At 43.2% G+C, this 12,897-nt stretch overlaps 1 protein-coding gene across 13 annotated transcripts in view; it reads left to right on the top strand.

Annotated features, from left to right (window-relative positions):
- The window catches only part of KPNA1 (karyopherin subunit alpha 1), a 181,872-nt gene that overhangs the window by 40,260 nt on the left and 128,715 nt on the right, over positions 1-12,897 (top strand). For 12 of the 13 annotated variants that reach the window (XR_012154830.2, XR_012154829.2, XR_012154835.1 and 9 more), the window contains one exon: positions 5,030-5,171. Coding sequence is in view for 7 of the 13 variants with exons in the window: in XM_073310977.2 (XP_073167078.1) it covers positions 5,043-5,171 (129 nt within the window). In the remaining 6 variants the exon portion in view is untranslated. Of the gene's footprint in view, positions 1-5,029; positions 5,172-5,305; positions 5,400-12,897 lie in introns of those variants that run through there. The other variant, XM_073311016.1, reaches the window with a different exon arrangement.

Raw genomic sequence — 12,897 nt, 5'->3', positions numbered from 1 at the left:
CGGCCCCTCAGGGCTTTGGATCTGGCCCTGCAGGATTGCCCCCCATGATGCCGCAGGCTCTGCGTCGCTCTCAGAAGCGGCCGGCACCACATCCCTGGGGCCCCAGGTGGGGTGCGGGTGGCAGAAGGCTCTGTGCGTTGCCCCTGCCTCCAGGCACCGCCCCCCACAGCTCCCATTGGCCGGGAATGGGGAACCGCAGCCCATGGGAGCTTCGGGGGAGGTACCTGGATGTGTGGCAAGGGCAGCGCACGGAGCCCTGTGGCCCCCCCACCTTCCCCCAGGGGCCATGCAGGGACGTGGTTCCGGCCGCTTCCCAGAGCGGTGCGGCGTGGGGCAGGGCAGGCAGGCAGGGAGCTTGCCCTGGCCCCCAGTGCGTGGCCCAAAAAGTTTGCCCACGTCTGTTATAGACTATGATCAGATCACTCCTTATCCTTCTCTTGGTTAAGTTAAATCAGCAGTTTTCTACTTTTTTTAATTTGTGGACCCCCTAAAATTTTAGTTGGAGGTGTGGACCCCTTTGGAAATCTTAGACATAGTCTGTGGACCTCAGATTGAAAACCACTGTTCTTTGGTGGTAACAACCTTTCACAGACCCCTTAGACATAGTCTACAGACCCCCAGAAGTCTGCAGACCACAGATTGAAAGCCACTGAGCTAAATAGACTGAGCTCCTTGAGTCTGTTACTATATATGGTATGCTTTCTAATCCTTTAATCATTTTTATGGCTCTTTTCTGCACCAAAACTTGACTTTGGTGGGGCTCAAACCCACAACCTCTGAATTGCCCTGATTTCTCTAGAATTCCAGTGCACGATTCATTATACTACAGAGACAAGTACTCTGTCAGAATTTGCCAGCATGGAAATTTCAAAGATTTGTTTTAATTCACATGGAGAAGGAAAGAAATGTTTGCAAGGGTATTGTATCACAAGAAACAATGTAGTTTTTTAAAGAAAAGCATTTAAAAATTTTATTCATATTTTTAAGACTTCAACATTTTGTATGGAAACAATGTTGAAGTTTCTGAATGATCTGTTTGTGGAACTTTTATTTTAAAAAATAAAATTCCCTGAGGAATGTGAGCAGAGTGAGCTGGGAGTCTAGTCATTAATGGTAATAAATTCAGGTCTTATGCTACATTCAGTCCAATTTATGAGTGACTGTCTAGTAACTGGGCTTCTGATTTGGGCTGTGGCCACTAAGCCTAGTCACCCCTGCTCCAGCCAGTAGACCAGCCTCCTGCTGTGACCATTAGGCATAACTACCCATGACCTGGTCCTTAACAGAAGCCACTTCTAGTCTCTGGAATTTATTTAGTATCATTACCAAAAATATTACTAGGTGTTTTTCACTAGATTCCCTTAAGTTACTGAGAGCTGCCTTAGTCTATTTTTAATCAAGTTATGTTAACATCCTCATTGTTAATTGAAACATCCAAAGGTGAGAGTAGACTTACTACTGGCTGGATAATATTTGTAATGTGCTGAAGTGGAAAATGAACTTGTCTTGCACAGGGATGGGAGATTTTCAGAACCTACACCTAACATTATACTCTTATTTCTTCATTTTAATTCAGTCAACATAAGATCACTCCACAACCTGCAATATCTGTGCTTGTGAAACTTTTTGGATTTTGGGAACATGTTTGCCACAACAGATTAGGCCATTGGACAATAACTGGCGCTTCAGAGAAGGTTTATAAGCTCCTTATAATAAGGGCCAGTGTACTGTGTAACATGAGAACTAAATTCAGCAGCAAAGCCACCTGAATTCTGCAGTACAGTGCTGTTGAAATCTGTGGCATACTGGAAATTTTACATCTGTATGAGATGCATAGACATATTCAGTGAGAATTCTATGTTTACCATCTCAAGATTTTAAGTGAAATGTTAGAAGAGAGAACAGCAATGCAGATATAAGATCTGATTCACAGCACAATTTTTTAAATGGAGTCTCTCCACTGACATCAGGATTTTGGATCAAGCTCAGTAACCCCACAGTTCAGCAAATATATATGAAACGCCAATAAACAGTGACCACCGCCAGACTGATGTCATTACTGTTGGTCTTCTCTGTTACCCAAGAAGAGAATATGTATGTGTGCTTTGATATCATAAACGGTAAACTTCAAAGCTGCTCACTGGTGTATTTTAGTGAAATACAGCTTTATTTCTTCCTAGCTTCTTTCCTACAAACTGTATCCCCAAAACTTTAGAGTGTAACAGCCGATTGAGAGAAGGGAAAGAGATGAAATTCAGCTGAAATTTGAGAAGTTGGAAAATTAATGAAATGGAGGGAAATGGGAAAGCTATCCTAGAGTGCAAGGTTTATAGAAGAGAAGACATTTGTGCTGTGAGTGTGGAGATTGTGTAGAGAGACAGATGTGACAGAGAAATTAACGTAAGTTTTGTGTAGTTAGCTGGGGCAAGTCCTTCAGTTTTTAAAAAGGAGGGAGGACAAACTAAGCCAGAGAATTTCAAATAAACTAGCAACTGACTAGGGGCTGTGCTCCTCTTGACCTGCTGCCTACAAACAGGGAAGCGTTGACAGGGGAAGTAGAAGTAGGTGGCAACCTAGGCAGCAGTGACCATGAGATGGTTGAGTTCAGGATCCTCACAAAAGGAAGAGGAGAGAGTAGCAAAATACGGACCCTGGACTTCAGAAAAACAGACTTGGACTCCCTTAGGGAACTGATGGGTAGGATTCCCTGGGAAGCTAATATGAGGGGGCAAGGAGTCCAGGAGAGCTGGCTGTATTTTAAAGAAGCCTTATTGAGGGCGCAGGAACAAACCATCCCGAAGTGCAGCAAGAATAACAACAAATATGGCAGGTGACCAGCTTGGCTTAACAGTGAAATCTTCAGTGAGCTTAAACTCAAAAAGGAAGCTTACAAGAAGTGGAAATTTGGACTGATGATTAGGGAGGAGTATATAAATATTGCTAGAGCATGCAGGGATGTAATCAGGAAGGCCGAGGCACAATTGGAGTTGCAGCTAGCAAGGGATGTGAAGGGTAACAGGAAGGGTTTCTACAGGTATGTTGGCAACAAGAAGGTGGTCAAGGAAAGTGTGGGCCCCTTACTGAATGGGGGAGGAGACATAGTGACCGATGATGTAGAAAAAGCTGAAGTACTCAGTGCTTTATTTGCCTTGGTCTTCACAGACAAGGTCAGCTCTCACACTGCTGCACTGGGCAACACAGTATGGGGAGGAGGTGAGTAGCCCTCAGTGGTGAAAGAACAGGTTAAGGACTATTTAGAAAAGCTGGACATGCGCAAGTCCATAGGTCCAGATCTAATGCATCTAAGGATGCTGAGGGAGTTGGCTGACGTGATTGCAGAGCCATTGACCATTATCTTTGAAAATCTGTGGTGATCGGGGGAGGTCCTGGACGATTGGAAAAAGGCAAATATAGTGCCCATATTTTAAAAAGGGAAGAAAGAACCCGGGGAACTACAGACCGGTCAGTCTCACTTCAGTCCCCGGCAAAATCATGGAGCAGGTCCTCAAGGAATCCATTTTGAAGCACTTGGAGGAGAGGAAGGTGATCAGGAACAGTCAGCATGGATTCACCAAGGGCAAGTCGTGCCTGACCAACCTGATTGCCTTCTATAATGAGATAACTGGTTCTGTGGATATAGGGAAAGCGGTAGTTGTGATATATCTTGACTTTAGCAAAGCTTTTGATACAGTCTCTCACAGTATTCTTGACAGAAAGTGAAAAAAGTATGGATTGGATAAATGGTCTAGATGGATAGGTGGATAGAAAGCTGGCTAGATTGTCAGGCTCAACAGGTAGTGATCAATGGCTCGATGTCTAGTTGGCAGCCGGTATCAAGTGGAGTGGCCCAAGGGTCGGTCCTGGGTCTGGTTTTATTCAACATCTTTATGAATGATCTGGATGATGGGATGAATTGCACCCTCAGCAAGCTCACAGATGACACTAAGCTAGGGGGAGAGGTAGATATGCTGGAGGGTAGGGATAGGGTCCAGAGTGACCTACACAAATTGGAGGATTGGGCCAAAAGAAATCTGATGAGGTTTAGCAAGGACAAGTGCAGAGTCCTACACTTAGAAAGGAAGAATCCCATGCACCGCTACAGGCTGGGGACCAACTGGCTAAGCAGCAGTTCTGCAGAAAAGGAGCTGGGGATTACAGTGGACGAGAAGCTGGATACGAGTCAGCAGTGTGCCGTCGTTGCCAAGAAATGGCATATTGGGCTGTATTAGTAGGAGCATGGCCAGCAGATCGTGGGAAGTGATTATTCCCTTCTATTAGTCACTGGAGTATGCCTCTAGTTTTGGTCCCCCCACTACAGAAGGGATGTGGATAAATAGGAGAGAGTCCAGCAGAGGGCAGCGAAAATGATCAGGGGCTGGGGCACATGACTTACAAGGAGAGGCTGAGGGAACTGGGGTTGTTTAGTCTGCAGAAGAGAAGAGTGGGGGGGGGGGGGATTTGATAGCAGCCTTCAACTACCTGAAGGGGGTTCCAAAGAGGATGGAGCTCAGCTGTTCTCAGTGGTGGCAGATGACAGAACAAGAAGCAATGGTCTCAAGTTGCAGTGGGGGAGGTCTAGGTTGGATATTAGGAAACACCATTTCACTAGGAGGGTGGTGAAGCACTGGAGTGGGTTACCTAGGGAGGTGGTGGAATCGCCTTCCTTAGAAGTTTTTAAGGTCAGGCTTGACAAAGCCCTGGCTGGGATGATTTAGTTGGGGTTGGTCCTGCTTTGAGCAGGGGGTTGTACTAGATGACCTTCTGTATTTTAATGTTAGCCTGAAGTATTTCAAGCATCCCTTGTACTGGTACTTTCATGCTGTTGTGAGAGTGACATATGAAGTGCATGCAAGTCCTGTGAGCTATTTCTGCCTTCACTTAGTAGTCTCTCCTTCTCCCAGAAATACTAGTCAGGGTGGGGACAGTGCCTGGAGGCATAGCTAGCTACAGCAGTAATAAAGGTAGAACTGGAAGCGGTTTGTTCCTAAAGAGAAATCTATTGTTATGATCCACCTATTTTTAATTGCAGTATTCTAGAAATCATGACAACCTCAGGAAAAGATAACTTCCGATTGAAGAGCTATAAGAACAAATCTTTAAATCCTGATGAAATGCGTCGTAGGCGAGAGGAAGAGGGCCTTCAGCTGCGGAAGCAGAAAAGGGAGGAACAGGTACTGCAGAAGTTTTCTCTTGTAACTATAGCCAGTCCACAAAAGAAGGCTTTTCTTGAAAATGTCTGCCTCCCTGTCCTGATAAGTTTATGCATGCTAACATACTGTTGATTACAGAGCAGACTTCTTTGACAGTGGAAACCAGTTGTTCTGGTGCCTGGTTGCTCCTTGATCTACTGAAATCACACGTGTGTGCTAGAGCCCTGGTTCTACTATGATTATGATGATGTAAGTTCACACACTAACCCTGCTTATTAGACTGATATGTTGAATAGGGAGTTTAAAGTTTTTTGTGTCCCCATCTGATTGAGAATCAAGAGAGATGCTGAAAACAACCACTGGACTAGTGGTTTCCTGTTATCTCAGGAGAAGGCAGCCTGGGAGCAGGGACAGTGTTGAGAACCTTTTCTTACCAGGAGCAGTATGTTGAGTAGTACCAGAGGTCTTTATCCTTGGGATCTTGCTTGGTGTAGTTGGCCAACCCTCCGCTTCAGCTCAGCCATTGTATCTTTAAGTCTCTTGTCTCTGGGTCCACTATAGGAGCTCCAATTCCTGTGTAATCTTACTGTCCTCGGCGGGAGTTTAACTTACTTCAGGGGTCTTTTCAGAGCCCAGTTTGCAATCCTTTTGCCTCTAGTCCCTGATGTCTTCCCTGCTCCTGGTCCCACTCTCACCAACTGACTCCAGTAATAGACCCATAATCTCTGGCTGAGTTACTGAAGTCCTCAGATCATGATTTAAAGACGTCACATTGCAGAGAATTTACCAGGTACTCTAGTTCAAACGAGCAAGTGACCCATGCTGCAGAGGAAGGTGAAAAACCCACATAGTCTCTGCCAATCTGACCTGAGGGAAAATTCCTTCCTGACCCCACATATTGCAATCAGTTAGACTCTGAGTATGCAGTGAGATCCACCTGCCGGACACCTGGGAAAGAATTCACCGTAGTAACTCAGAGCCCTCCCCATCTGGTCCCATCTCCAGCCATTGAAGGTATTTGCTATTAGCAGTCCCAGATGGACCACATGCCATTGTAGGCAGTCTCATCATACAGTTATTAATTATGTTTTTTGCCTCCACTGCTTGGCTGGGGAGGCTGTTCCAGAACTTCACTCCTCTCATGGTTAGAAATCTTCTTCTAATTACAAGCCTAAATTTGTTGATGGCCAGTTTACGTCCATTCGTTCTTGTGCCAACGTTGGCCCTAATTTAAATAACTCCTCTCCCTCCCTGGTGTTTATCCCTCTGATTATTTATAGACAGTAATCCTATCCCCCCCAGCCTTTGTTTGGTTAGGCTAAACAATCCTAGCTCCTTAAGTCTCCTCTTGTAAGGTAGGTTCTCCACTCCTTTGACCATCCTAGTAGCCCTTTTTTGCACCTGTTGGACAAACTGGAAACTTTGAGATGGATTATGTTTAAAGCCAAACGAAACTGCACTTTGGGTGATTGAGATTTTTGGAGCTAGGTTGAGGGCTGAAAGTAGCACATTGGATTTGTAATATCAGGTCAGGTCATCAATCCATTAAGACCAGAGAAAGGATACTGGAAGTGCCAATATCAGATGCTTCAGAGAAAAGTGTGGTTGGGGTCGGAATCCATGCAAATGCACCTAGTTGATTTGTGTTCATGCAAGATTGGGAAGAGGAAATCTTTCCTGACCTCTACATCATGACATTGATAACTTCATTCATAGATTAGGACATATCACTAAAGATGTTAAATCAGAAAACAAATGCACTCCCCTTAAAAACCCAGCCTGCACCTTTGACTCTGATCTCTTTAGTGATTAGCCAACCTGTGGCAGTCAAACACTGTGTAGTATAATTTCTTTTTGATCCTAAATGGATTGGCTGCTGAAGTCACTTCATGACCACTTGTTCTTGTATTAATAAAGACCAGTAGTGCAGTGGTGCTGGCACATTTTGCTATAATAGCTTTTCAGGTTCTTTTAGAAAATTCCAAGAAAAGTCCATTTCTGAGGGGGTAAAAACTTCTGCTGGGCCAAAACTTATCTCAAAGCCTTCACCCAAGAAAAGTCTAACCCAGTGTTAACCTGCACAGAATTCTTCCCCATAAATCTTAAGAGCAAAGTGGTGTTACACATTTCTATACTATTAAGGTGTTTTCCCCATTTTTTTCACCCAGGGATATATCAGTAAACAAAAATAAATATCTTTATTGATCTCTGAAACATTTTTGTTCTCCTGGAATTTTCCTATTTATTAAAATCCAGTGTGGTATGTTTTTCCAACATTAATGAAAATCCTTTGTGTTACTAACATCTTAGGCCTGGTCTACACTACAAATATAGGTCAATGTGGGGCAGCTTATGTCGACCTAGTTGAGCATACGTCTACATTTAAATTTGGCTCCCACCAACATAAGTGCCATTTTGAAACTCATTTTCCTGATTGCCCGGCTTGATGAGCACATCTACCAGCTCTCCATTGTTGAATGCAACTGCCCAGCTGACTATGGAGCAGACAGGAGATACTGGATCTCCCTGGGCCTGTGGGTAGAAGAGGCTGTGTAGGCACTGCTTCGAGCCAGCCGTAGAAACTGCGACAACCCGAGCAATCTGCTCATAGAGATGCAGGAGAAGGGGTATGACAGGGACCAGCAGCAACACTGTTTGAAAGCTGAGGAGCTGCAGCAGATGTACCAGAAGGCCAGGGGTACTGATACGGCACCGAGCTGCAGACCTACTGCTTTTACACAGAACCACATGCCATACTTGGTGGAAATCACACCACCACCTGCCACAGCACTCTGGATAGTTCCAAGGAGCCCAAGTCACCAGCCTCTTCTGTGAACAGCAGTGAGGAGGTGGTGAACAAGGAAGAGGAGTATGTTGGACAGGTGACCAGGCAATCCAACTGTGCAGTGAGCCAGTACCTCTTTTTACTCCACTGCAGTCTAACCAGTCTTGCCAGATGAGCATGGGTGAACCTATGCAGGTGAAGGAACCTCAGGTGAGCGTGTCGTTTAATTTTAAATTACAGGGATGGCACCCCCAAAGTAGCAGGACACTCTTGAGTTACCATTAATTTACTCACGGTAGAAGAGGTGGTGTTACAGCCAAGACAGAGTTGCTATCTGCTTTTCACTCCCTTCTGGAGTTAGGTGGGGTGTGGGAGGAGGGCTGCAGAGCAATTTGTTTATGTTCATGGGGATGTTCGAATCCTCCTGAGAGATCTTGACGAAACTTTTATGGAGGTACTGTGCAATCCTCTGCCGAAGGTTTCTAGGGATGGCAGCCTTATTTCTTCCTCTGCAGAAGGACACTTTCCCATGCTAGTCAGTGATAACGGTAGCAGGCACCGTTGCAATACACAGTCCAGCAACATATAGTCCTGGGCTGCTTTGTGACACCCACCGCAGCTGTTCTCTTTCTGCCTTTGTTACTCTCAGGAGTGAGAGATCTGCTAAAATCACCACCACCTGTTGAAAACAGTGCCAGTATTCAGTGGCATTGCCCTATACTTAAGTCCCTTCCTTTTCAGTTTAAACTGATTGATTTTTACCAAAAATTTTCCGGGTTTTGCAAAAAGTATTATTCATTTTTTTTCTGATTTTTTTCCGCCCTACTTTTGTATCATTCAAATACATAAACCCTTTTTTATTAGGAAAATACAATACATTGCATGAGATCTATGTATTACGATAATCATAGAATATCAGGGTTGGAAGGGACTCAGGAGGTCATCTAGTCCAACCCCCTGCTTAAAGAAGGACCAATCCCCAGCTAAAGCCAGGGCTTTGTCAAGCCTGACCTTAAAAACCACAAAGGAAGGAGATTCCACCACCTCCCTAGGTAACGCATTCCAGTAGTTCACCACCCTCCTGGTGAAAGTTTTTTCTACTATCCAACCTAAACCTCCCCCACTGCAACTTGAGACCATTAGTCTGTCTATTAGTCTGTATGTATATTGGTCTGTGTACAAATGTGTATTAGTCTATGTGTATGCAAAGTTGCCTGTTGAAGTAAGGCTATGTAGTAGTCTAGAAGTTACACACAATAAACAATCAGGCACGCGCACAAGTTCTGAAGTGCATGTGCATCTGAACGTACTGATGAATTTCATGCCCAGGTACACATTTCAAGCTGTGAGCAGCTTTAAACCAAAACTGTTTAAAGATTTGACACCCTAAAATGGGAAGAAAACGAAAATCTGTATCCAAATATATTTCAGAACACAAGGAAGCATTTGAAAGTTTAAAAGGATGAAGTTGAGTGTATGCGCTGCAAATGGTGTGGCCCAGTTATTAAAAGTAAATATTTATAGACTAATAGTTCTAACTCTACAATAGTAAACTATTTATTCAAATGGAAAGTTTTATTTGGGGGATTAGAGATGTATTGTTTTCTTAAACTCAGAAGTGGCATTGTGTTTTGAGTAGGGCTGTCAAGCGATTAAAAAAATTAATCGCGATTAATCGAGCGATTAAACAAATTAATCGCATGATTAAACAATAATAGAATACCATTTATTTAAATATTTTTGGAATTTTTCTACATTTTCTAATATATTTCAGTTACAACACAGAATAAAAAATGTGTGGTGCTCACTTTATATTTATTTTTGATTACAAATATAAAGTGCTGTAAAAAACTAAAAGAAATAGTATTTTTCAGTTTCCCCATTACAAGTACTGTAGTGCAGTCTCTTTATCATGAAAGTTGAACTTACAGATGTAGAATTATGTACACAAAAGCCTGCACTCAAAAACAAAACAATATAAAACTTTAGAGCCTGCAAGCCCACTGTCATAGCTGGCATCGCAAGATATTTACGTGCCAGATGTGCTAAAGATTCATATGTCCCTTCATGCTTCAACCACCATTCCAGAGGACGTGCTTCCATACTGATGACGGGCTCTGCTCGATAACGATTCAAAACAGTGCGGACTGATGCATGTTCATTTTCATCATCTGAGTCAGATGCCACCAGCAGAAGATTGATTTTCTTTTTTGCTGGTTTGGGTCCTGTAGTTTCTGCATCAGAGTGTTGCTCTTTTAACACATCTGAAAGCATGCGCCACACCTTGTCCCTCTCAGATTTTGGAAGGCCCTTCAGATTCTTAAACCTTGGGTCGAGTGCTGTATCTATCCTTAAAAATCTCACTTTGGTACCTTCTTTGTGTTTTGTCGTATCTGCACTGAAAGTGTTCTTAAAATGAACAACATGTGCTGGGTCATCATCTGAGACTGCTATAACATGAAATATATGGCAGAATGCGGGTAAAACGGAGCAGGAGACATACAATTCTCCACCAATTAATTCAATCAGGTGACATTGTGAATAAGAAGCAGGCAGCATTATCTCCTGTAAATGTAAACAAACTTCTTGTCTTAATGGTTGGCTGAACAAGAAGTAGGACTAAGTGGATTTGTAGGCTCTAAAGTTTTACCCAGTTTTGTTTTTGAATGCAGTTATGTAACAAACAAACAAAATCTACATTTGTAAGTTGCATTTTCATGGTAGAGATTGCACTACCATACTTGTATGAGGTGAATTGAAAAATACTATTTCTTTTATCATTTTTACAGTGCAAATATTTGTAATCAAAAATAATAAATGAGCACTATATACTTTGTATTCTGTGCTGTAATTGAAGTCAATATATTAAAATGTAGAAAAACATCCAAGAATATTTAATAAATTTCAATTGGGATTCTATTGTTTAACAGTTTGACTAAAACTGCGATTAATTGCGATTAATTTTTTGAGTTAATCGTATGCATTAAACTGCGAGTAATTGACAACCCTAGTTTTGAGTTCTGTTTTATTTCTGCAGCAAACCACAGTGGTGATTGAAATTGAAAGCATTAATCGACTGAATATTTTCCCCATCTTTTCGTCCACCAAAATAAACCCTGATATTTACCCAGGAAAATTAATGTTTTTTAAACTGATTTTTACCTTTTTTGTTGTTGTGGTAATAAACACTGATAAATTCCTGGGAAAAAATAAAATAAAATAAAAACTGAAAGTGAAGGGCCTGACCTATACTTCTAGAACCATGCAACTGAGCAATTCCTTCCCCGTTTTCCCAACCCCCAGCGGGCCATGCTAACTGTGACTGTTGCTGTGGCTGGCACTGTGCACAGGCAGCCTCAAGCAGAAGTGAGAATGTAGTTAGTCCTTAAAACTTTACCGGAGGAAGGGGATTGAGTTCAGCATTTTTGAGTTTCCACTTTCCATAGTGAGTACACTGACAATAGTACCTCTGTGTTTTATCTGCAGGTGCTGCCATTGCAGCCCTCACGGTCTGTCTCTGCACACCCACGGAATGCCTGAGGAGAAAGAAGAGGACTCGGGATGACATGTTCCAGGAGATCCTGCAAGCCAGTGCTGCAATGGACAATGAGCACAGGGCCTACAGGATGAACACTGGGGACAACCTGGAGAAGGAAAGAGTGGAGAGGAGAAAGGTGCAGGAAAAGGAGAGGGAGATTCATCAGGATAGAATAGAGCTTCTCAGGCCGCAAACACAGATACTGAAGACTTTGGTGGACTTGTAGGTGCAACAACCCCATGCTTGCCTCCCTCTGCAGCCCATTAATATCAGACTCAATATCAGAACCTCCCATACCTGCCTCCCCCACCCTCCCCCTACCCCCAACATTCCATATGACATTAGGTGCTTCTGCACTATGGCTCCCCCGCCCCAGGGGACATTAAAGACAATCACAGCTTCTCATACACTGAGCTGTGAAAGCCATGATTGCTGTAGGTGTAGCTTAGATGGACAAGAATGTTCTTTCCCCTTCATTAGTTCTGTTCTCTTAGTTTATTAGGTTTTCTAGTAAGTTTTCGATGTATGTGTTTTTAAATTACCTGAAGTTTGTTTTTGGTTTTAATTTCACTGATTTTGTTACAGAATAAAAGCATTTGAAACATAATTCGTCTTTATTAGTTCACAACATGTGCTGGCTGGTGCTCAGCTGTTCTGAAAATGACTAATGACCTGTTTCTGCACAGTGTCACACAACTCAAAATAATTCACAAACAAAATTAATAGGTGCTTTGACAATGTTTTATATGCCTACGTGTACCGCAATCAACATCATTCATACCAGGCCGCAAAAAAGAGCGTGCCAGATAGAGCACACGACAACTTACGCTGCTGTCGCCCACTAGTAAAATGGTCTTTCGAAGACTCCCTGAGCCGTATGGCTCCACGCTGAGCTCTACTTGTAGTCCTTGTATCTGGCTGTTCAAATTCAGCAAGGAGCTGCTCCACCTGGGTGGAAACTTCCCCCTTTGCTTCGCAGATATTATGCAGAACCCCAGAGGCAGCTATAACCATGGGGATATTTTTCTCACTGAGGTCCAATCTTGTGAATAAACAATGCCAGTGTCCCTTCAAATGACCAAAGGTACATTCAACTGTCATTTTGCATTTGCTGAGCCAGTAGTAAAGCATTCCTTGGTGGTGCTGAGATGATTGGATCATTTCAGCATTGCCAATGGTAACCTGCTGGTTAGGAAGAAAAGTCCTTGCTTGCAGCTTTTGAACAGCCCTTTGCTCTTAAAGATGTGAGCGTTATGCATCTTCCCTGACCAGCTCACATTGATGTCGGTGATGCATTCTTTAGAATCCACCAGAACTTGCATAACCATAGAAAAGTGACCCTTTCTGCTGATGTACTCTGGCAAGGTGGGCTGGTGCCAGAAATAGGGATATGCATGTCATCTATTGATCCACCTCCGTTTGGG

The sequence above is a fragment of the Lepidochelys kempii genome, chromosome 1 (assembly GCF_965140285.1).
Source record: "Lepidochelys kempii isolate rLepKem1 chromosome 1, rLepKem1.hap1, whole genome shotgun sequence".
Taxonomy (NCBI): domain Eukaryota; kingdom Metazoa; phylum Chordata; order Testudines; family Cheloniidae; genus Lepidochelys; species Lepidochelys kempii.
This window is presented reverse-complemented; position numbering and strand designations above follow the sequence as displayed.